The following is a 22,174-nucleotide window of genomic DNA, read 5'->3' as shown; positions in this document are numbered from 1 at the left end:
CACATCAGTTTGGTTCAGGAGATCATGTAAAATGGCTTCCAAACACTCAGTTCTCTCCATCGCCCTTCTTCTCTCTTTGCTGTTGCTTGTTACATCTGGTTCTGGTGCACGCTTTAATCATCAAATTTCTGATCTGAATCCAGGTGTATATATATATATATATATATTAGCCGAGGAATTGATCGAATTAAGGTTTAGGTTTTTGAAAAATAAAGCAGTATTTGATTGTTATATGGCCAAGATCTAATGTATCTAAATCTTTCTCAACTTGATGTTGAAAATGTTAGGACAGTTAGAGGGGGTGAATAGCTCGCTTGCTTCGATGATGATAATTTTGTAGCGGAATATTTAAAGCAAGCTCCTTCAATACTAACAAGATGGATTTACTTGGTATCCACTTCGAACGAGGTGACTAATCCAAGGACCCGGCTCTTTCTCACACATCCACTATCAAAACACTCATTCTCGGAAACAATCCAGAGACAGAGAAACCTTGTACAATTCAACAACAAAGATATAATTCGAAACAAGAAGTAAATATACGAATACAAAATGAAAATCTTCTTCTTGCTTGATATCCTATTGACGAAAATGCCTCTGGACTAGTTGGAAAGTGTTGCAACACTTATCTTCCAAGCTCAAAGTCCGACAAACAATAATGGAGAAGAATCATGTAAGCGTTGGCTTCAAAGTCTTGGCGAAAAACCCTTTTCTAGGGTTCACTTGATGTCTCTAATCGATTTAGCTTTTTCTTAATCAATTGTCATGTCATCCGATCGTTCGCACACCTACAGAACGACTCTTTTTGAACCCTAATTGATTGGTGAGTAATTCCAATCTATTCAGAAAGTCTTAATCGATTATTCAATCGATTCCGCAACTCTCTATTCACTTGCGAAAATGCCTTAATCGATTATCCTAATCAATTAACCCTTCTTAATCGATTCCCTCTTCTCGCAACAAAACACTTCCTAATCAATTAACCCAATTGATTAGCATGGTCGGAATCGATTGCTCAATCGATTCTGTCACCTTCTGTTCTCGCAAACAACTTGCCCTAATCGATTGGATCATTTGATTAGGCTTGGCCCAATCGATTGACCAATCGATTCGGGTCTCTTTCTGTGTTCTCATAAGAACATTCTAATCGATTACACAATTGATTAGCTTAGGATCAATTGATTACCTCAATCAATTGTCCAGCCCTAACTTATTTCATCCAAGTCTAGAGTTCCCTTGCTTAACATCCGGTCAACCATGACCTGATAGGACTTGTCCACCAAGTGTCCAGTCAATCCTTCGACCCATTTGGACTTTTCTCCTCATGCCAAATGTCTAGTCAATTCTTTGACCCACCTGTACTTTCGAATCATCGGATGTCTGATCAACTATTGACCCATTTGGACTTCCTTCCTCATGTCAAATGTCTGGTCAGGCTTGACCCACTTGGACTTCAACTGCCTGACTTCACTCACCAGGACTTCAACTGTCTGGCTTCACTCACCAAGACTTCTTTATTACCTAGCTTCATTTATTAGGGTTTTCCAACTATCTGATTTCACTCACCAAGACTTTCCAATCTGTCTGACTTCACTCATTAGGACTTTCTCACTGCCTAACTTCACTCTTTAGGGATTTTCAGCCGACTTCACTTACCAGGACTTTTCATTTCTGTCTTGCTTCATTCACTAGAATTTTCCAATCTACCTGGCTTCACTCACTAGGACTTTTCATATCTGCTTAGCTTCACTCACTAGGGATTTTCATCACCTAACTTTACTCACTAGGATTTTCCAATCTGCCTGGCTTCACTAATCAAGATTTTCCACACTAAGTGTCCGGTCAACACTGAGCCACTTGGATTTTCTTCTTCTACCAACCTTCCCGTTGGACTTGCCCTTGCCTAAACTTCAATTTGGACTTCCAGTCAAGTATCCGGTTAACACTAACCTACTTGACTCTTCTACACATCAAACTGGTCAACTTTTGATGAGAAGAGAATTGCACCAATAATTTCCCTAAACAGACAATTGCAACAGTAATATCTGAAACACATATTTAACTCCTTCCTCTCATATTATCAAATATCAAAAATCCAGCTCAACCAATTCAAATTTAATCAACTTAGTAAACATTGACTTGGGAAAATTACAAAAAAAAATTTAATTTTCTCTAGAAATCCAATCCTCTTTCATGGAGTTATTTTATAAGTTACCATCCTAAGTTAGATTCTTTATTGCGTATATAATTCATGGGTACACTAATAAACAAAGAAATACTAACTTGAGTATTTGTAAGTATTAATTTTTATAAGACCGATAAAAAGGGATGCATTGACTAGCTGCTTAGTAGTCATGACTTTTAGTAGTGCAATATATGGTGCTTAATTTGCCATTGTCTCCGGAAGTTTGGATGAATAAACCATTCCAAACTAAACTAGTATACTTTAGATCGACAAAGCAAGATAAAAGTTGGATATAGGCATAATCTAGCTAGAAAACACACCGAATCACATGGTGGATATGGGTCATATCAAGAGCCGGCAGACGAGCAATATATCATTTCTGCCCAAGCAATAGCCTTCAACCTCTTTATATGCGAACCTTCTGCAACTATATTTGCACACTTCAATAATTGGATTATATACCTTTTTTCAGTAGTACAAACTGCAAAACGGGGAATGATGACGTTGAGTTGTAGAGAAATTAGTAGATCTCATCAATTGCACACACCATTGGTGAAGACGAATTAAGCTTAAGAAGTGACTGCGTACTATATGCTCATTGTTCATATACTTTCTTTGCTAAAAGTGATGTTATTCAATAAATTCTACGTAAATGAACCAAGACTGTACTAGATTCTACAGTCACAACTAATCTACTGGAGCTGGTAGCTAGTGATAAAAGGAGAACTGTAACATTAAAAACTGAGTCATGAAAAGGAGAAATTCAGACTGCAGAGGTGGCTAGCTAGCCATGGACAAAGCTAAAGTGATAACGATGATGATGGAGGGTCAACAATTCGAAGTTATAGGCATACCATAGAAATGTGCAAACATATTACTGAATTAATCGATCAGCTTATAAAACTAGACATGAATAGTTGAGGTATCCATGATGCATATGATCGCATTTCAGATTGCAATATGTAAGTGTCGAGGATCAACATCATGGGGCTGCTTTGCCCAAGAGTTAACGTGCTGTGGAAATTAAAGAAGGCAGAGAATGAAGTATAGAAGAAATGTACAAAAAGAAAAGCAATGACAAATGGAAGCGAGATTGCAACAAAGTTTATTAGAGGATTTCATCTTCTGCTTACAGGCAAAAAGAGTGAGGGATATAATACATCAAATCTTTAGTTATCTCGAATTCGATCTTTTTTTTTAAACAAAAAAACATTCATATTGAGTTAGATCTGCATATTATAGTGATTGATCTAGAAAGAGAGAGGGGGAAGGGCAGGCTAGATATTAGGTATGGTGCATTATCAGTGAGCAATGGCTGCAAATTGCCAAGAGACTGATGAAAGAGAACAACGAGCTTTTAGAGGCAGAAGATCATGAATGAAGAGCAAGTACGAGCGTAAAGATTGATCGATTGATTTCTCTTCGGGTTAACCTTAGCTACTTACAGCAAATAGTCAGACATTGCAGAAACGCTATCTCAGGTCTCAATCAGAGAACAAAACCTAAGACTGAAATTTTATGTGCTTTTGTTGCATCAGATCAGTACTGTCAGATCTATCCAGAAATCAGAAAACAAAACCTTGTGAGTTTGTTTATAATTTATTTTTTTCCCCAAAAAAAATCTGGTTATAATGCATAAATTAATCATTAATGGACCTGATTCGAATATCTACATAGACATTTGTATGTATCATGAACTTGAAAATCTACACTGCGACCTCAAAGCATTTTTTTTTTTCTCAATCTTTTTGAGTGCAAAAATCTGGTGTAAAGTTTTGGTTTTGAGACAAGAAGAGTTGAAAATGTTCTATATCCAAAGAAACTACAGAACAAAATATAGATTGACTTAAATTTTGAGAGATGCTGAAAACTAAAAAATAAACTCGAAGATATTTAACTAAACCACAAGTGTTTTTCAATGAAATCTCTCCGTTAGTTAATTATTTGTTGATCCGCGAATAGAAATCATCAAATCAATGCATGCGTACGAGATATCAGATAGAAGAGAGAAACAGAGATCTTTAACCGCGAGCGGAGCCACCGGAGCTGTCTCCGCTGATGGCGTTGGAGGAGGAGACAGACTCACCTCCGGCAGCTGGATCGGTGGAGCTGGGTCCCTTGCTGCGCCTCTTTTTGTGAAAGGGGATGCCGCGTGCCTTGGCCTGGGCGTCGCGAACGTCGCGGAGGTAGATGCGGACGGCGCGGGCCGCGAAGGGGTTGGTCTCTGCGGTGCCGGAGCCTGACTCCTCGTAGGCGGCCCGGAGGCGGCCTACGAGGGCGTCGAGAGAGCCCCAGGCTTGGCGGAGCGGGCACCCGCAGGCCGACGTGGGGTCCGCTATCCCCAAGGTGGGGTCGGCGGCGGCGCCGTAGAAGGGGCACCGGGGGAGGTGGACCTTGGTCTTTCCGTACTGGTCGAGGTGGCGCAGGAACTCGATGAGGTGGGCGGCACTGCACTGCGAGAGCACCAGCGGCGGCTTGTGGTTCCTCAGGTACTGCAGGAACGTGTTCCAGTCCCGACGCTTCTGCGACTCGTACCGGCTCGGCCGCGATGAAGACGACGACGGCCCTCCTCCCGCGGACGACGACGACTCCATGCGACGGCCGGAAGCTAAGTATAGTTAGGAAATGCGTGGAGTAGCGAAGGAGAGGAGAGCCGGCTAATTGGTTAAAGAGCGAACTGTGAGAGGAGAGCGAGATGCCACATGGTGGGCCCGAATTGGTTCATGAGTGGGTCATTGCCGTCTCTATAATGCTCATGTATTTTATTTATCTGTATACAAATTTATACACGTATACCTAAGAGATCTTAAGGTTTATAATTTTTTAAACAAAAATGCATTATATCCTTCGTAATTGAGGGATTATTGTTGTTGCAAAAGTTCCCTTAATATTTTCAACATTGTTAAAATGTCACTCCTGATTTTGCAATCATGAAATGTTGGAAAGAATTTTTCAATATGAATAAAGGATAAACTTAATTGGGGTGTAGAATCTGATGTAAAATTTCCCTTAATTTTTTAAAGCCCTTTTAATGAGAGCCATTGAATTAACACATATTTTAAGTATGAGCTGTGATACGATCCATTTAACACGTTTTAGAGTTTGTGGTTATATAGAATTGATGCACATATTCGAAGATTTGAAAATAATACTCAGCCTTAACTTTATGATAAATCTAGGGAACCACTCAAATAGGAAGTGCACCGTAATTTATCATCTTGCTCATAATTAATTAAGCAATGTATTTATATAAAATCTGGAGGAGTTGTAAGTTCTGAAAATTATAGCCGATCTCTATGTCTCAAAATAATGTCTTCTTTGCTTGATTAGTCTAGGAAAAAAATATTAATTAATTTTTTTATCTAATAATCAATCAAAACAGAAGAAACAGATAGAAAAAAAAATAGGTGCAATTTTGGATCTGATGACAGAAATGTATTTATAGCAAATTGAAATATTAGAGTTAGGTTCTGATGTAGATGAGATATCAATATTGCACTGTGATGAGCTGCACCAGGCTATGCATGTCCCAACCACTGTTCCCTGAGTACAGGTTCCAGACAAATTAATACAGTAGGTTGAGCCATGTTAAGGAGAGAGGGCCAATTCATGCATGTACGTTCTGTCCATTAAGTTAAACCTGATCTCAGTCATCTATATGCATGCCTCCAAAACTCTCTCTTCCAATCGCACTTTTTCACATACCTTGTGCATTAATTATGAAACCCTAGCCGAGCAGACACGGAGATGGAGTCAAAGACCCAGGCAAACTAACACTGCTTGATTAATTACTTTCACTATCCAGGTAAAGCAGATAAAAGCCACTGACACTATATATATATATATATATATTGAGTAAAAGAACTGTGTGTGTATATATCAAATAATCAACATATTATTTATTTTGGAAGAATGAATGGGCACCACCTAATCCTATCCTTCATCCTTCAGTTCATATGTATGTGGAATTAATTCAAGATGTGTGGTCTTCTTTGGCTCTATCCAGTTTCTCAGAGAACGTAGTTCGATTCAAAGGAATAAGACAAAAGCTATTTAATGTGATCGATCACATCAACATGGATCAAGGGTAAAGGAAGAGAGCATCAAGCTCCTGGGATAAATCTAAAGTTTGAAGATAACTTAATTACCTGAAGCTCTCTTTTGTATCTGTTGTATTTTTAGCGGATTTCTTTACCAAACAAAATCGACATGTTTAATGGTTTTTTTCTAATTGCTTAAAATAATTTTTACGAGATTTAATTTCACCCAAAATGTTGATTTCAGAATTGGCTTCTCGAGCTCATTAAAATCAAAGTGATCAGAGAGTGTTTCTGTAAAAACTAGGGAGAAAAGCCGGTAATTTAACCTCGTTTATGTATCTGCAACAAAGCTATCAAGTTGCAGTAAATATGGTACAAAAGTGCAGTCACTTTTCCTTACGCAAACAGTTAGATTTGCTTCAAATGACTGCAGTGTGCTACTGTTGCTGAGGCAGTGGCATGTCAGATTGCACAGCAAGAAATAAACTGGAGCAAGCATGAGCTTTCAATTCCAAGGAAGGGGACAGGAATTTCTGTCTTCCAATGACTCCACGTTGCAAAGTTTAAGACCACTGTGCATGTATTTTGAAGTATCTCCGGCCTCCTCATGGTGCATAGTAGTTTTGATAAATATATTCCCTCACTTTGACACCCTTAAATCTGATCTACTTGATTCAGTGCAGTGAGCAAGTGTATCACTAGCTACTTGGATTAAAATTTACATAGAAACATATTAAAAAAAAAAGTATGTCTGTCTAAAGTTGGGTGGATAGGCAACAGACAAACAGTATTCACACAAAATAGCATGAATGAACCATGTTCTGCGTGCTGTCATGATTTTGGTTATAAAACGGCTGAAATATCTGGCCTGACAAGGTAGGATATATGAACCTACATGTTCAAATCGTGTGGACTAGACATGACAAGTGACTGAACCAATGCTATCATACAATTAAGAAGAATATAGCAGGAATAATGCATGAGGAACTGAGACATGATCTTTCAAGATACAAGGGAACCCTGAGAAACTTCAAGGAGTAGAAAGAAAGGAAAGTATAATACCTTATTGGCTGAATTAAATCAATCTTTATTTTTTGTAGGTTCCTAGACTTTGGAACTTGATCTGCAGCCGTGCCTACAACAATCTTTAGTTTTTGTAGGTTCCTCCTATTAGCTTGATTAAAACTTTTTCCATATTCAGTGACTAGCTATATATTCTCACTACCCTGTGGGGCAATCTAATTAAGTAACAGTATTATTCATCTTAATGTGGAGCAATACTTAATCTCCGGTTTTAAGCAATTTTTATGATGTTTAGGAACACAAGAATGTTAAGGTTTTCCTTCCCATTAGCCTCATTTACTCTTTAACTCGTACATATTAATAAGTTGGACAGCCAATTCCGTGGTTTCCTGGCAACAAGCGAGTTCAGCAAAACTAGAGATCTGGACGGAAAGTAGAAGAATGGATGAGCAGGAAGGAAGTGCTCAGACATCGAGAAGAACGTCCTCGTCCTTTCCTTTTAATTATTTTCTCACTTACGTATAAAATTAAACAGTCTGTGTCTTAGTGGAAGGCCTCTCAGTAGTTGGACAAATATATAGATGAACATAACTTTAATTAAAAATAACATCTAAGTGCAATTAAGAAGTAGATAATTTCCATTTAGGTTTGCAAGCTTTTGGAGACTTGGTCACAACGAGATTGAGATTCCATGCATTACGTAATTAATTAATAAGTGGTCAAGCAATGTGCAATTTAATTGCTTTTTTTTTAAAAAAAAAATGGTATGGTATTAATTCATAAGCACTTTTCGATTATGTCTACTAAGTGTATTTTTGTTTAAAGAAAAAATTGACAGTTATTTAAGTCTTTTTCTAATACCATATTCTTAATAAATAAATTGAATAAGGCATATGTAATCGTAAACCTCTTACATATTCTGTCACATCATTATCATATAAAAAATTAAAAACCTCTCAACTATTTTAAACCTCTTCAATAACTTTTTTTTTTTAATTTATACACTTATTTATACTCTTACATATGTGCATCAATTCTATTATTATATTAGTATTTTAAATTTTATACACTTATTTATGTAAAAATAATAATTTGATAAAAATAGAATAATGTTTAATGAAAAAATACAAATAAATATTTTTAAAAATATATATATTAAATAGAACAGCAAGTGTATAAATCTTTTTTACAGTTTTTTTTAAAGTATAAATCCAATGCTAAGATTTTCGAACGGTTTATAAAAAAAAATTATAAACGTTAATTACCAGTGCAGTGGGGTGGGATTTATTTATAGTATAATAAAACCCCAGGTAGAAAAGTCGTCGCTGTAGCTCATAACACAAAATCCAATCCCAAATCCCAATCCATATCTCGACGCCGAAGACATTTAATCATATCAGAATCTACTAACTTGTGGGATTTTGCCATGCTGCTGTAGTCATCGCATTAATTGTTAAAAGAGCCATCGCTTTACTATGATGATGCTCCATTTAAGACGATAAGATGGAAGGAGAAAAGTTGAAAAAGAAAAAAAAAAAAAAAAGCCAAAAGTCTGTGCCACATAATCTTGCTGATGATTTGGAAGACAAAGATTGAGCATGATTTTCTTATATTTAATTTCCAAGTGAAGCAAAAAATACACGTGAGGTCTCTACAGCGGCAACTGAAACAATATTACTGAAATTAAAGCAGAACAGTTTCTGAAAACAAATTGACGCTAAACACCAATCCTCCAAATATAACGGAGGAAGGTAAAACTTATACTAACAAGAGAAAAGAGACCAACATCACCAATCACTCATTTACTCTTTAGTTTTCAACAAGAACACAACTAGAAACAGAGAAAGAAAGACACGTCAACTGTGACCATTTGATAAAAACACATCCACAGAGGTATCTCTCCAACCTTATGGCACAACGATCTAAAGTATGCGGTTGCACTGTTAAAACTAGCAATCGGAGGATTAGACAGAAATATTTCAAGGTTGCTTAATCTGAGGCATCACCAGGGCTGGCGGCGGAGGCGGAGGAGGCTGAGCTGTCTCCACCAGCGGCCAATTCAGTTTCTCCAGTGCTATTGCGCGCGCCGGCGGGTTGTCATTCCGAAGCGAGATGAAGACGAAGACGAGCTGCTTGAAGATCTTGACCTTGATCTGCCCTCGTTTGGGGAAGGCGTTCCCGGTGGGCTTCTTCACCTTCTCCATCTCCCAGGAATTGAAATTGGAAAACGGTAACAGAGTGCTGAAAGTGGTTGCAGAGGTACGATGAGATTTACTCCGTATTTTTATGGCCGGAGATCACGCGAGTCGCACGCTGATTTCTTTTGTGGTGCTACACGGAGTGGGGTGATGCTGATATGGGGGAAGTCTATTGGCATGGACTTTGAAAAGTGTTCTTAACCTACTCATTACTCATACACAAAGTTCATATTATAATAATGCAATGAAAATGAGGAAAAGGGGGAGGAAATGGGCAATGTCGTGCGAAATGAAACATGGTAAAAAATTTAAACAACATTTATAATTTTTATTTCACTTTAGTTTCTGTGTGTATATTTCCCTTTCATCAATCCCATGTAATACAAGAGATAACTAGGAATAAGTCAGAGGATACAATTCGATTACTTGGTCAACAATCTTGGGCGCAAGTTGCACCGCCCACGCTTTAACTGTGGACCCCTCTTCCATCTCCACATAAGTTCGTCATTGACTTCCATTCAAGGGCAATCGGCTAATTAGCTTTGTAATTTTATTCGAAGATTCTACTATTTCAACGTTGCTCCGATTCAATCGGCCCGGTCTGATTAGTCCATCTTCAGCTTAATGGACCAGATAGATATGTCATGGACTAAGCCCACACGCTACTCAGAATAAAGATTTATTCTAACAATTTTAAATTTTACCACTGGGAAAGGGGCAGTTTTGTCGTGGTTCATCTTCTTGTTTTATGCTGTCTCCAATTTTATTTGTTATGGCAAGGTTAAATCAATTGTGTTTTGCTGTTGACGGGGTCATCCACTTTTGGTTCTGTAACGACTTGGCCCCTGGGTCTTTTGGACGGTCTAATTGGTGACTTATTTGGTGGTCTTTTGATGGTCTCTTGGGCGGTTCAATTGGTAACCCCTTATATCATCGACCGACGATCCTTGATCGTGCCGTTACTCACTAGGTCATCCCATCACTGGCCAGTGGATTTTTACCTTCCTCAGAATTCGAACTCTAGACCTCCAGACTAAGTACTAGAGTTTATGAATCCTGTTAGCCGCTCACTTGGCTACCAGGATTCACAAACTCTAGTACTTAACATGAAAGTCTAGAGTTCGAATCCTAGGGAAGGTAAAAATCCACTGGCCAGGGGTAAGAAGACCTAGTCAGCAAAGGCACAACTGAGGGTTATTGGTCGACGACATAAGGGACCGCCAGTTGGGCCGTCCAAGGGACCGAGGGGTCGGGTCGTTATAGGTTCTGAGAATTAATTATTGTAAAAAAAAAAAATTAGGATACATCAAGAAAAATTTCTTTTGCGATGCCCAACAAGAAATTTTAATGAGTTAAAAATAATTAATTGGTAATTTTGTTGGTCTTTGATTATTCTACTTAATCACACTTTGATTGTTGCTCATTTGGCTTCCTCTTATTCATGTTAGGCTGAGCTCAGAGCTAGTGTATTTGAGGCCATAGAAGAAGAAGATCAAGCTCTTGAAAATGAAGACAACATTTTTCCGGTTAGAGTGTATACAAAAAGTTTATCTTTTTGTAAGAATCATATTAGTTAAATATCTATATTTATATGCTAAGTGTAGTTGTTCAATTAATTTATATTGTAGATAACATGATGTGTGGTGTCACACACAGAAGATCATGTTATCAGTTCTTTATAAATTATAAACAGTTGCTCACGACTAAGATGAATAGGAACAAACCATTAAAATAGTCATAGTGTAATTTGATATTAGTTTATCTTGACTATAAAATTACACTAGTATACTCTGAGTATATTGAGTAGACCATTTGAGGTAGTTTCTTTTTATACTGACTATATAAAAGAACAATAGCTCTGTTATTATGGAAGTGTGTGCTCTTAATCATGATATAATAACAAGCACATATACTTAATATTTATTTCTTTAATTTATCAAAGGGTGTGATTTAGCTCGATAAATCAATAGGCTCGATAAGTTGAGAAATGATATTATTTATATGGTGTATTGTTAATTATAGAATAAAATTGTGTCCTAGTAATCTAGGTTGATGATGTCCCCTTGAGGAGCTCATAAGGATTATCATGTAAACCCTACAGGTGGACTTAGTCCGACATGACGATAAGGTTGAGTGGTACTACTCTTGGAACTAAATATTAATTAAAGTGAATTGTCAGTAACTCATTTAATTAGTAGGCATTCAATATCTTAAACACAGGGAGACTAACACACTCATGATAAGAAGGAGCACATATAGTAATATGGGATTGGTGTGATAGTGCAATAATAACTCTTTAGTGGAATGAGATGAACTCGAGTTGGGTGTTCAGGGCGAACACGGGAAGCTCAAGTTCATCGAGAGACCAAAACCAATTCCTCCTCTCGGTCCCTGTCGTAGCCTCTTATTTATAAAGTCTTATACCCACTCATACCCACCTTCTTACCGATCCTTAGATGGTCGGCCAAGCCAACCTAAGCTTGGAGCCAAAGCAAGGGTCGACCAAACCAAGCCTTGGATGGGATTAAGATGTGGTCAGCTTAGCTTGGAGCCCAATCTTAGGCGGTCGGCTACAATAAAATAAAAGGGATTTTAATTTTTAAAATTTTTCCTTATGTGGAAGTCATGATTTTAAAAGAGAGTTTAAAATTTAAATCTTTCCTTTTATAGCATTCTACAAAAGATTAAGAGAAAGGTTTGATATCTTTCCTTATTTGTAGTTAAAAGGAAGATTTTAATTTTTGAAAAAAAAATTCCTTTTTTTAACCATCCTCATGATTTTACAAGAGAGTTTTAAAATTATAAATCTTTCCTTTTATAGTTTTTTACAAAAGATTAAGAGAAAGATTTGATATCTTTCCTTATTTGTAGTTAAAAGGAAGATTTTAATTTTGGAGAAAACTTTCCTTTTTGTAATCATCCACATGTTTTAATAGAGAGATTTTAATTTATAAAAGTTTCCTTTAATAACCAACCATGAAGGGAATTTTAAAAGAGAAATTTTTATTTTAAAAATTTCCGGAAACAAATAAGGAAGTTTTAATTTTGTTTTTAAAACTTTCCTAATTAGGAGGACTTGTAGGGGCCGGCCATTGAAAGAATAAAAGAAAGTTTTTATTAAAGTATTTTTTATTGGCAAGGAAGATAAGGAAGTTTTAATTAAAACTTTTCTTATTTGCCAAGACCAAGGAATATAAAAGAGAGAGTAGAGGTGTCTCACCTTACATCAACATATCTTCTATTATTCCTCTCTTCTTTGGTGGTGGCCGGCTCTCCCTCTCTTCTTCTTCCTCTCCTATTCTTCTTCCTTGTGTGGTCGGCGACATCTTCATCTCAAGGAGCTTGGTTGGTGGTCGGATCTTATTAGAGGAAGGAGGAGAGATAGGAGACTTTGTTTCTTAGCATCCCTTGGAGCTTGGTTGGTGGCCGAAAGTTCTTCATCTCTTGAAGATTGTTGGTGGTCGAAACTTGCTTGGAGAAGAAGGAAGTTTGGGTGGATTCTCGTCTCGGTGAATCGTCGCCCACACGACGTCCGAGATAAGAAGAGGAATACGATAGAAGATCGTGAGGTCTATAAGCTACAAAAGGTATAACTAGTTATTAGTTTCCGCATCATAACTAGTTCATCCTTTTGTTTAGATTTTGAAATACCAAACACAAGAGGCTAACGATTCTAGGCTATCGAATTCATGTTTTGATTTTGTGTTTCTTTTTCTTTTCGATCTTGTGATTCGATTGTTCTTAGTATTTAAATCTAGGGTTACTATAAGGAGATTAAATATTGAATTTCTTTATAAGACTTTGTCTAGGCAGTGGTGGATGATCTCATACCCAAGAAGGCCTAGTACCTCGCCACGTTTGTCCTAGAAGTCAAACTTTGAAATAAATATTTAATCAAATTTGTAACATAGGTGGATTTGGATTAATAATGTTAAACATTGTTTGAGATCCAAGTATAAATCTCTAAGAACAGATAAGTTGAATTTGGAATCAATAATGTTAAGTTCTGTTTGCGATTCCAAATTTAATTTCTAAAGAACACAATAGGTTGTTAGGAATGGTTCAGGACTTGTACAAAATTTTTGTACAGAGAACTGGTACGATATTCCAAGTAGAAACCAACAATTGGTATCAGAGCTAGGGTTTGCCTCTGTGTGTTTGGTTTTCAATTTAATTATGCATATGTCATACATATTTTAGGTAGGATAATAGTAGGATGTGCAAATAGATTTAACTCTATAGTTACAGGCATCCTAGATCCAACTATTATGGCCTTAATGTGATTGTGTGTGATTGGACCCTCGGACATGTCGAGGGCATTTTATGTGTGCCCATAATTGTATGTATTAAATATAGTAGGAGCTGTATTAGTTTTAGGATTTTACTTTTTGTTTGATCTAGATTACATGTACATTCCTTCGTGGAATATAGGATCGATAAATATAAAATTCTATTTTTATCGCAGATCGTATCCTTGGGAGGCGTGGTGTTATTTGAGTGCCAAAGGCGCAGCAAAAAAGGAAGCAAGATAGATGTGATGACTAGACCCGATTGTAGTGGCTAAAGATGACAGCAGGTAGGGTTGGCAGCACACGGAGGACAATGATGGAAGAGGCCATAATAGTTGGAAAATTATTTTTTCATATTTATTACTTTTATTTGCTGTGATGTGTGCTTACATGATAAAATCCTCATCTTAAAAAAAACTAAGTGGGAGAGGGATTAGTAAATAAATTCCACGGTCTCCATTACCGATTTCTACGTGATGCAACAAACTTACGTGTTAGCTCTGAGTGCCTCTCTCCACAACGGATGAGTTTGTTTGTGGATCACTAGATCAAACTTCCTTTATGGATGGTTATAAGAAATTATTTAGGAGCGTGTGATCTTCTCCAGTTGAAGGGGCACAATCCTATTTAATGGACTAAGTATCAATTAATGGTATACACTTAGGCACATTTAATAGTATCCTCCCCAACGGAGTCACTGCTATTATTTGTGTGACCAAAGGAAAACCAACTATTAATTTGTCATAAAGCTAGGTGAAATCCCCCTCTTACAAATGTTTGAATTTGTATACGTCCACACTAATGTGACATACATAATTCACGGTGTTTGAGGTAATTTTATTTGTCATAAAGTTAGGTTGACAAGATAATAAAATTAATGGGTAAAACCTCCTCATACAAATGTTTGAATTTGTATACATTCACACTAACGTGGCATACATAATTCACGGTATTTGAGGTAATTTAAGGTTGACAAGATAATTATTAGGTAAGACCCTTCTCTTACAAATGTTTGATTTTGTATACGTCCACACTAACGTGGCATATAAAATTCACGGTGTTTGAGGTGTTGATGAATTTAAATGATATTGTTTTGAGAAATCAATATTATTTTAAATTCTAAAGTTTTGACCAAATATTTGATCGAAGACAGACTAACTATTAATTTTATTTGTTATAAAGATAGGTTGACAAGACAATAAAATTAATAAAATCTCCTCTTACAAATGATGAATTTGTATGCGTCTACACTAACGTGACATACAAAAGTCATGGGGATTTTAAGGTGTTGGTCTTGACCAAATATTTTTGTGATTCTTAGAATTTCAAATGTTTTTCAATCCCCTAGCTGTTATACTATAGAATAGACTTAGTAGTCCCAACTATAATGATTGAAAACAAAACTTAGACAGTAAGGTGACCGTCCTCTCAGAAATAAGAACAATAAAGGTGTATTTTATTCATTAGTTGTTGAAACATGTTTAGTGGTGTTATCTACCGGTACCTGGTGTGTAGATACAAGAGTCACTGATCATGTCTACAATTCATTGCAGGGGTTCCAAGAAACCCAACAACTATATGAAAGGGAAAATACCGTCTACATGGGTACTGCTGCAAAAGTAGCAGCTGTTGCAGTGGGAGATGTTTATCCTTTGATAGGAATAAAACATTTATTGTCTTTACGTACCAAGTTTTAGAAAGAAATTGATTTCAGTTTCTAAAACTATTTAAGGATGGATATTCTGTCTATTTTGATGACAAAGTTGTTATCAAGAAAAATAGGAAAGTTATCTGTTCTAATATGCAATACTACCATAATGCAACAGATAACACATCTTCTAATTTTAATAAGAGAAAGCAACCTTCAGAAATGAACCAAACATATCTTTGGCATTTAAGACTAGGTCATATTAACTTGAGTAGGATTCAAAGGTTAATAACCGATGGACTTTTGGGTTCATTAGTGGTAGAAAACTTTTCAACCTGCGAGTCTTGCTTAGAAGGGAAAATGACCAAGAAGCTTTTTAAGACTAAGGGGTATAGAGCCAAAGACGTGTTGTAGTTGGTTCATTCTGATTTGTATCTATGACTATCCAGACAAGAGATGGTTTCGAATATTTCGTCTCTTTTATAGACGACTATTCGAGATACGGGTACATTTACATGATGCACCGCAAGTCTGAGTGCTTTGATGAGTTCAAAGAGTACAAGGCTGATGTGGAGAAACATCATGGTAAAAATATCAAGACACTACAGTAAGATCATGGTGGTAAGTACCTCTTAGGAGAGTTTAGGAGTCACTTATCAGAAGTTGGGATTCAATCTCAACTGACTGCATTTGGTACACCCCAACAGAATGGTATGGCAGAACGAAGGTATAAGACTCTTAGGCTACGTTTAGTTGGGTGTAATGTAATCTTACTTGTAATGTAATCAAATTTGTAATGTAATGTAATGTAATCTTGATTACATTACTACGTTTGGTAATGTAATGTATGTAATCTTTTATTACAAGGATGATTACATTCTTTTGTTTGGTGTCCATTATTTTTCATAAAGAATGTAATTCGTATTATTATGAAATGACAAAAATATCCTGCAACCTCTACCGATAGTTGCCACACCTTTGCCGGAGCTTGCGGCAACCAACGGTCGTCGCCTCCTCCGTCGGCAGTCGCCACCGGCGACGGCGACGATCGCCGGCGGCGGCCGACGGTGATCGTCGGCGGCGGCCGACGGTGGTCGCCGGCGGCGGCCGACGGTGGTCGCCGGCGGCGGCCGACGGTGGTCGCCGGCGGCGGCCGACGGTGGTCGTCGGCGGCCGCGCAGGCGATCGCCGCCGGCGGGCGGTGGGCGGTGGTCGCCGGCGGCCGGCGGGCGGTGGTCGCCGACGGACGACGGTGGTCGCCAGCGGCCGGCGATGACCGACAAGCGGGGTCGACGACGGTGGGCAGCGGCAGCCGACGGCAATGCCGTCGGATGGCGGCCACGGTGGACTAGGGATATATTCGGCATTTAAATTTTGGTTAAACGGTGACCTCGTAATGTAATCCGATTACATAGTATTTGCTTTGTAATCCTTATTACAAAACTTCACTACCTTTTGTAATTCAGATTACATTACATTACAAGTTTAAAATTAAACCAAACAAAATAATCAACCTTGTAATGTAATCCTAATTATATTACAAGGTGGATTACACCCTACCAAACGTAGCCTTATGGAAATGGTTAGATCAATGATGAGTTATTAAGTTCATTTTGGGAATATGCTCTGGAAATAGCAGTGTGCATTTTGAATATGGTACCTTCTACGTCAGTACTCTCTACTCTCATAAAATTGTGGAATGGACATAAGCCTAGTCTAAAGCATATTCGGATTTGGGATAGTCCAGCACGTGTGCTAAAGGGAGACACTGATAAGTTGGAATCACGTACGGAAGTTCGTTTGTTTGTGGGTAATCCTAGAGGAACGAAATGTGGTTTATTTTATAGTCCCAAAGATCAAAAGGTCATTGTTAGCACCAATACTCGATTTTTAGAAGGGGACTATGTAATGAACCACAAGCCCATGAGTAAAATTGTTCTTAAGGAAATAATAAGGGGCATGTATAATCTAGTACCAACAGTACAAGATGAGATACCACAAGAAACTGCAACACGTATCACAAATGATGCACAATTACAGACAGTTCCTCGTTGTAGTGGGAGGGTTGTTAGGCAACCTGAAAGATTCGTGTTTTTGGGAGAGTCTTTGGACTTGATCCCTAGTGAACATGAATCTGATCCTCGTACATATGACGAAGCACTCCAAGATAAAGATGCAGCATCTTGGCAGAGAGCAATAAAATAGAATCTATGCATTCTAATAATGTCTGGGAGCTTGAAGAATCATCAAATAGTGTAGAAGTCATTGGGTGTAAATAGGTCTACAATAGAAAAAGAGGGACAGACAGGAAGGTGAAAACTTTCAAAGTAAGACTTGTTGAAAAAGGGTATCGATTATAAGGAAATCTTTTCACCAGTAGTCATGCTTAAGTCTATCTAGATTCTTTTATCTATTGCTATTCATATAGACCATGAGATTTGGCAAATGAATGTCAAGACAGTTTTTCTTAAAGGAAGTCTTGAAGAAAATATCCATATAAAACAACTAGAGGGGTTTATTGCAAAGGGCAAAGAGCATCTAGTGTGTAAGCTCAATCGGTCTATTTATGAACTGAAGCAAAGCTTCAAGGTCTTGGAACATCCGGTTTAATTAAGTAATCCATACCTATGGATTTATTAAGTATTCGGATGAGTACATACAAGAAGTGTGATGGAAACGTGGTGGTATTTCTTGTACTATACGTAGATAACATTTTTGATAGTTGGAAACAATATCAAAGTGTTGCCGGAAGTAAGGGTATGGTTGTCCAAGTAATTCGATATGAAAGACTTGGGAGAATGTGCACATATTCTCGGGATCAAAGTAATAAGGGATTACAAGAAAAGAATATTGTGCTTATTCCAAACTTTATATATCGATACAATTCTAGCTCGTTTTAGCATGCAAGACTCAAAGAAAAAGGTTTTCTACCCTTTAGGCATAAAGTATCTTTATCTAAAGACATCAAAAGAGATAGAAGAGATGAAGGTAGTTCCTTATGTTTCAGCTGTAGGAAGCCTAATGTATGATATGTTGTGAACGAGACCGGATATCTATTTTGTCATGGGCATGGTTAGCAGATATCAAAGTAACCCAGGACCGGGACACTGGACTGTCGTAAAGTATATATTAAAGTACCTTATAGGGACTAGAGATTATATGCTAGCTTACAAGGCAGATGATTTGCTCCCTATAGGTTATACGAATTCAGACTTCCAAACAGATAGGGACAATAGTAAGTCGACCTCGGGGTTTTGTGTTTACTTTAAGAAGTGAAGTCATAACTATAGAGGAGTGTTAAACATAGGTGCTTTTTCCGGACTCCACTATGGAAACTTAGTATATGACATCCTCTGAAGCAGCCATAGAAGCTATATAGCTCAGAAACTTCATGATAGACTTAGATGTGATTCCTGGTTTGCCCAAATTATTACAGTATATTGTGATAATAAGTGGTGCAGTAACAAACTCGAAGAAACCACGAGCCCATAAGGCAGGTAAACACATAGAGCGTAAGTACCACCCAATACGAGATATCGTATAACGAGAAAAAGTTGTTGTCACCTAGATTGCATCAGATGATAACCTGGAAGATTCTCTCACTAAAGCTCTTAAGGCAAGAGCTTTTGATGGGCATGTTGAGGGGTTGGGAATCAAATGGCAGCTGATCCGGTGATAAGGACGGGGGATCCTCGTTGGCGGAAGGTCAACGGCACGTGGAGGTCAGAGGTCAAAGGTCAAGAGATTCAACCCTGAGACTGGCCGACCGGACGAAGTGGGCCGACCGTTCGGGCTATGCAAGCCGACCGGCCGTGAATCCCCTGAACCGAATGAAGACAACCCGACTGGGGGTCGGGTTTCCGATGCTCAGGTAAAAAGGTTTTAAGGCCGAGCGGGATGTCCGTTCGGCCGGAGCACCAGGCAACAGAGGCAGAAACAATCTCATCCGAGCATACGGCCGGGAGTTATCCCGGTCGGACCGATACCTATAACCGGCGACAGAAGTAATACGCATGCCGAGCGGCCTACCCGCTAGGCCCGGGAACAAACAGGGAACGCAAGAGGACAAAGGAGACAGAGGATAACATCATCCTCGAGACACCTGCCGCCGACAAGCAGCAGAGTTGGCGGCCGAGCAGTACACAGGATCATACGGTGGAAGCTTCCACCGTCACATCCAGGATATGCTCGGACGATTACGGAATGGAGTCAGAGGTACTTTTCTGACACAGGCTTGTTAAGGTATGTTTGGAGAAGCGTGCACGCATCGGGAAGCATGTACGCATCGAGAAGCGTGCTCGCGTTTCCCCGAGGTCCTATATAAGGACCCCCAGACGTCGACGAAGGTATGCGCACATCTCTACTATAGCCACATTACGCTGCTTCTCTCGTTGCCTGACTTGAGCGTCGGAGGGCCGTCGCCGGGAAACCCCTCCCGGCTCGGCTTCTTTGCAGGTTCGTCGGAGAGCTACACCACCAGTCGGAGATAGCGGAGCGTGCCACGTCCCCAGCGTCCGTCGACTCAGCGCTCGGACAGGATCAAATTGGCGCCGTCTGTGGGAACGCACCTGAATCCGAGCCAAGGAGATGGAAGAAGTTGGACGTCAATTTCTGGTAACGCTCTCTCCCGAGGAGCTCGAAGCACTCGTCCAAGAGAGGGCCGCAAAAAACATGGAGCAGCAACAGAAAGCTCAGGCTGAGTGGGCAGCGCAGCAGGCGACATCAGCCTCGGAGGGCCGAGCGCCCCCCGAAGACGGGCAGGAGCAGCTCTCAATATAGGGGCAAAACAAGGGGTCGGTCGGCACTCAGATGGGGGCGCTGCTCGCCCCGATACCTTTTCATCGGGCTCTGTTCCATACGCCCTTGGAGGTAGCACAAGCTAACTAAGACAAGGGATCTTCATCGGACGAAGCACCCATCCGGGACGTCAGAAAAGGAAAGGCTCCCCGATCGGACGCGTCTCCCGAGCGGACCAATCGGCAGTTCTCAGATGACATTCTTCGCGATCCACTGCCGAGGCATTATGTGCCCCCTGTGATCGGGGAGTACAACGGGACAACCGACCAAGACGACCACCTGGGTAAGTTCGACAGTACCGCCACTCTACATCAGTACACAGATGGTGTAAAATGCCGAGTGTTCCTCACCACGCTTTCGGGATCGGCGCATCGGTGGTTTCGAAGACTGTCGGACGGCTCCATCACAAGTTTTAAGGAATTCCGAACGGCGTTCCTCCATCATTTTGCAAGCAGCAGGCACCACCAGAAGACAAGCGTCAACCTGTTTGCCATCAAGCAAGGCGCGAGGGAGCCTCTCCGAGCGTACATTCAGTGCTTCAACCAGGTGGCCATGGACATTCCAACGGTCACCTCGGAAACAATGGTAAACGCGTTCACGCAAGGGCTCGTGGACGGTGACTTCTTCCGCTCGCTCATCTGGAAGTCGTCCCGAGACTACGACCACATGCTGCATAAAGCCAACGAATAAATCAATGTGGACGAAGCCCAGGCGGCGAGAAGAAAAGAAGCCCAGAGTGACCAACCAGCTCCTGCCGAGCGGAAGCAGCCCATCAGTCACCAGCCACCCAGAGGACCGAGAGCTGAAGCCGCCCGTCCTCATCAGCACACTCGGCCGCTCGCCGTCCATCAAGTCGCGGCTGATCGGCCCAAACCCACGGGAGGGTATGGACCCCGATGTTTTGTTCACTCCATCAGTCGGCTACTCATAACACCTGCGACTGTCGGAGCCTCCCCCCCATCGCTCATCCCGCACCGAGGAGTTACCGTCGTCGATCGCCTTCACCAGACCGGCAACACCGACAACGGAGCCCCATTCAAAGGATAGAAAGGAGATCCCCCGAGAGGCAGCATCGTCAGCAGCCCGTAGCTCACCATCGAGCATCACACGAACAACCTCGACCTTCCGCTCGGGAGGAGGAAAATAGGGGCAACGCATCTCAGGGAGAGATCAACATCATCGCCGAAGGCTCGACTGGCAAAGATTCCAATAGAGCCAGAAAGGCACACGCACGACAGTTGAGGATCCACGTGGTCGACTGCAGCCAGGAAAGGACGAGCGGACCTGAGATCAGCTGCGGGCCTAGGGACCTCGAAGGAGTTGAAGTCCCTCACGATGACGCCCTGATCATTCGAGCGGTAATAGCCAATTATACTATTCACCGCATTTTCATTGACACAGGCAGCTCGGTCAACATAATATTCAAGAAGGCCTTCGACCAATTGTAAATCGACCGAGCTGAACTATTGCCAATGACGACCCCCATCTACGGATTCACGGGAAACTAAGTCTTGTCGGTTGGCCAAGTCCGGCTGGCTATATCGCTGGGAGAGGAGCCGCTCAGAAGGACGAGGACCACAAGCTTCATCGTGGTTGATGCTCCTTCGGCGTACAACGTTATCTTGGGACGACCAGCGCTCAACGAGTTCCGGGCGGTCATCTCTACCTTCTGCCAGAAGATTAAGTTCTCAGTGGAAGATCAAGTAGGGGAGGTGCGGGGAGATCAACTAGCGGCTCGGAGATGCTATGTGGAGATGGTCTGAACCGAATCCAAATCCGCTCGGAAGGTGCCGCGACTCGAGGTAAATACTATAACCGAGAAACCTCCTTCTTTGGTTTATGAAGAGAAAGAGGAGGTGCAGATTGACTCTTCCCGGCCGAAGGCCACCACCTTTATAGCATCCGATCTGGAGGAGAAGTAGAAGGAGAAGCTAATCAAATGCCTGCAACGGAACTGCGACGTCTTCGCTTGGTCGACCCATGAGCTGCCAGGG

General features: G+C 40.2%; 1 protein-coding gene and 1 pseudogene across 1 annotated transcript; one reads left to right on the top strand and one right to left on the bottom strand.

The window, feature by feature from the left end:
* Positions 1-4,056: 4,056 nt before the first annotated feature.
* LOC121973128 (protein LIGHT-DEPENDENT SHORT HYPOCOTYLS 5-like) lies at positions 4,057-4,825 on the bottom strand. Its single transcript, XM_042524715.1, has one exon. It carries the CDS (start codon positions 4,777-4,779, stop codon positions 4,207-4,209), a length of 573 nt encoding a protein of 190 aa, XP_042380649.1. The 5' UTR covers positions 4,780-4,825; the 3' UTR covers positions 4,057-4,206.
* A 4,687-nt stretch (positions 4,826-9,512) lies between these two features.
* LOC121972235 overlaps positions 9,513-22,174 on the top strand; it is a 33,465-nt pseudogene continuing 20,803 nt past the window's right edge.

The sequence above is a fragment of the Zingiber officinale genome, chromosome 4A (genome assembly GCF_018446385.1).
Source record: "Zingiber officinale cultivar Zhangliang chromosome 4A, Zo_v1.1, whole genome shotgun sequence".
Taxonomy (NCBI): Eukaryota; Viridiplantae; Streptophyta; class Magnoliopsida; order Zingiberales; family Zingiberaceae; genus Zingiber; species Zingiber officinale.
This window is presented reverse-complemented; position numbering and strand designations above follow the sequence as displayed.

What these genes read in the sequence shown, in the direction of transcription:
- LOC121973128 (XM_042524715.1), bottom strand. Translation starts at nt 4,779, where the DNA reads ATGGAGTCGTCGTCGTCCGCGGGAGGAGGGCCGTCGTCGTCTTCATCG.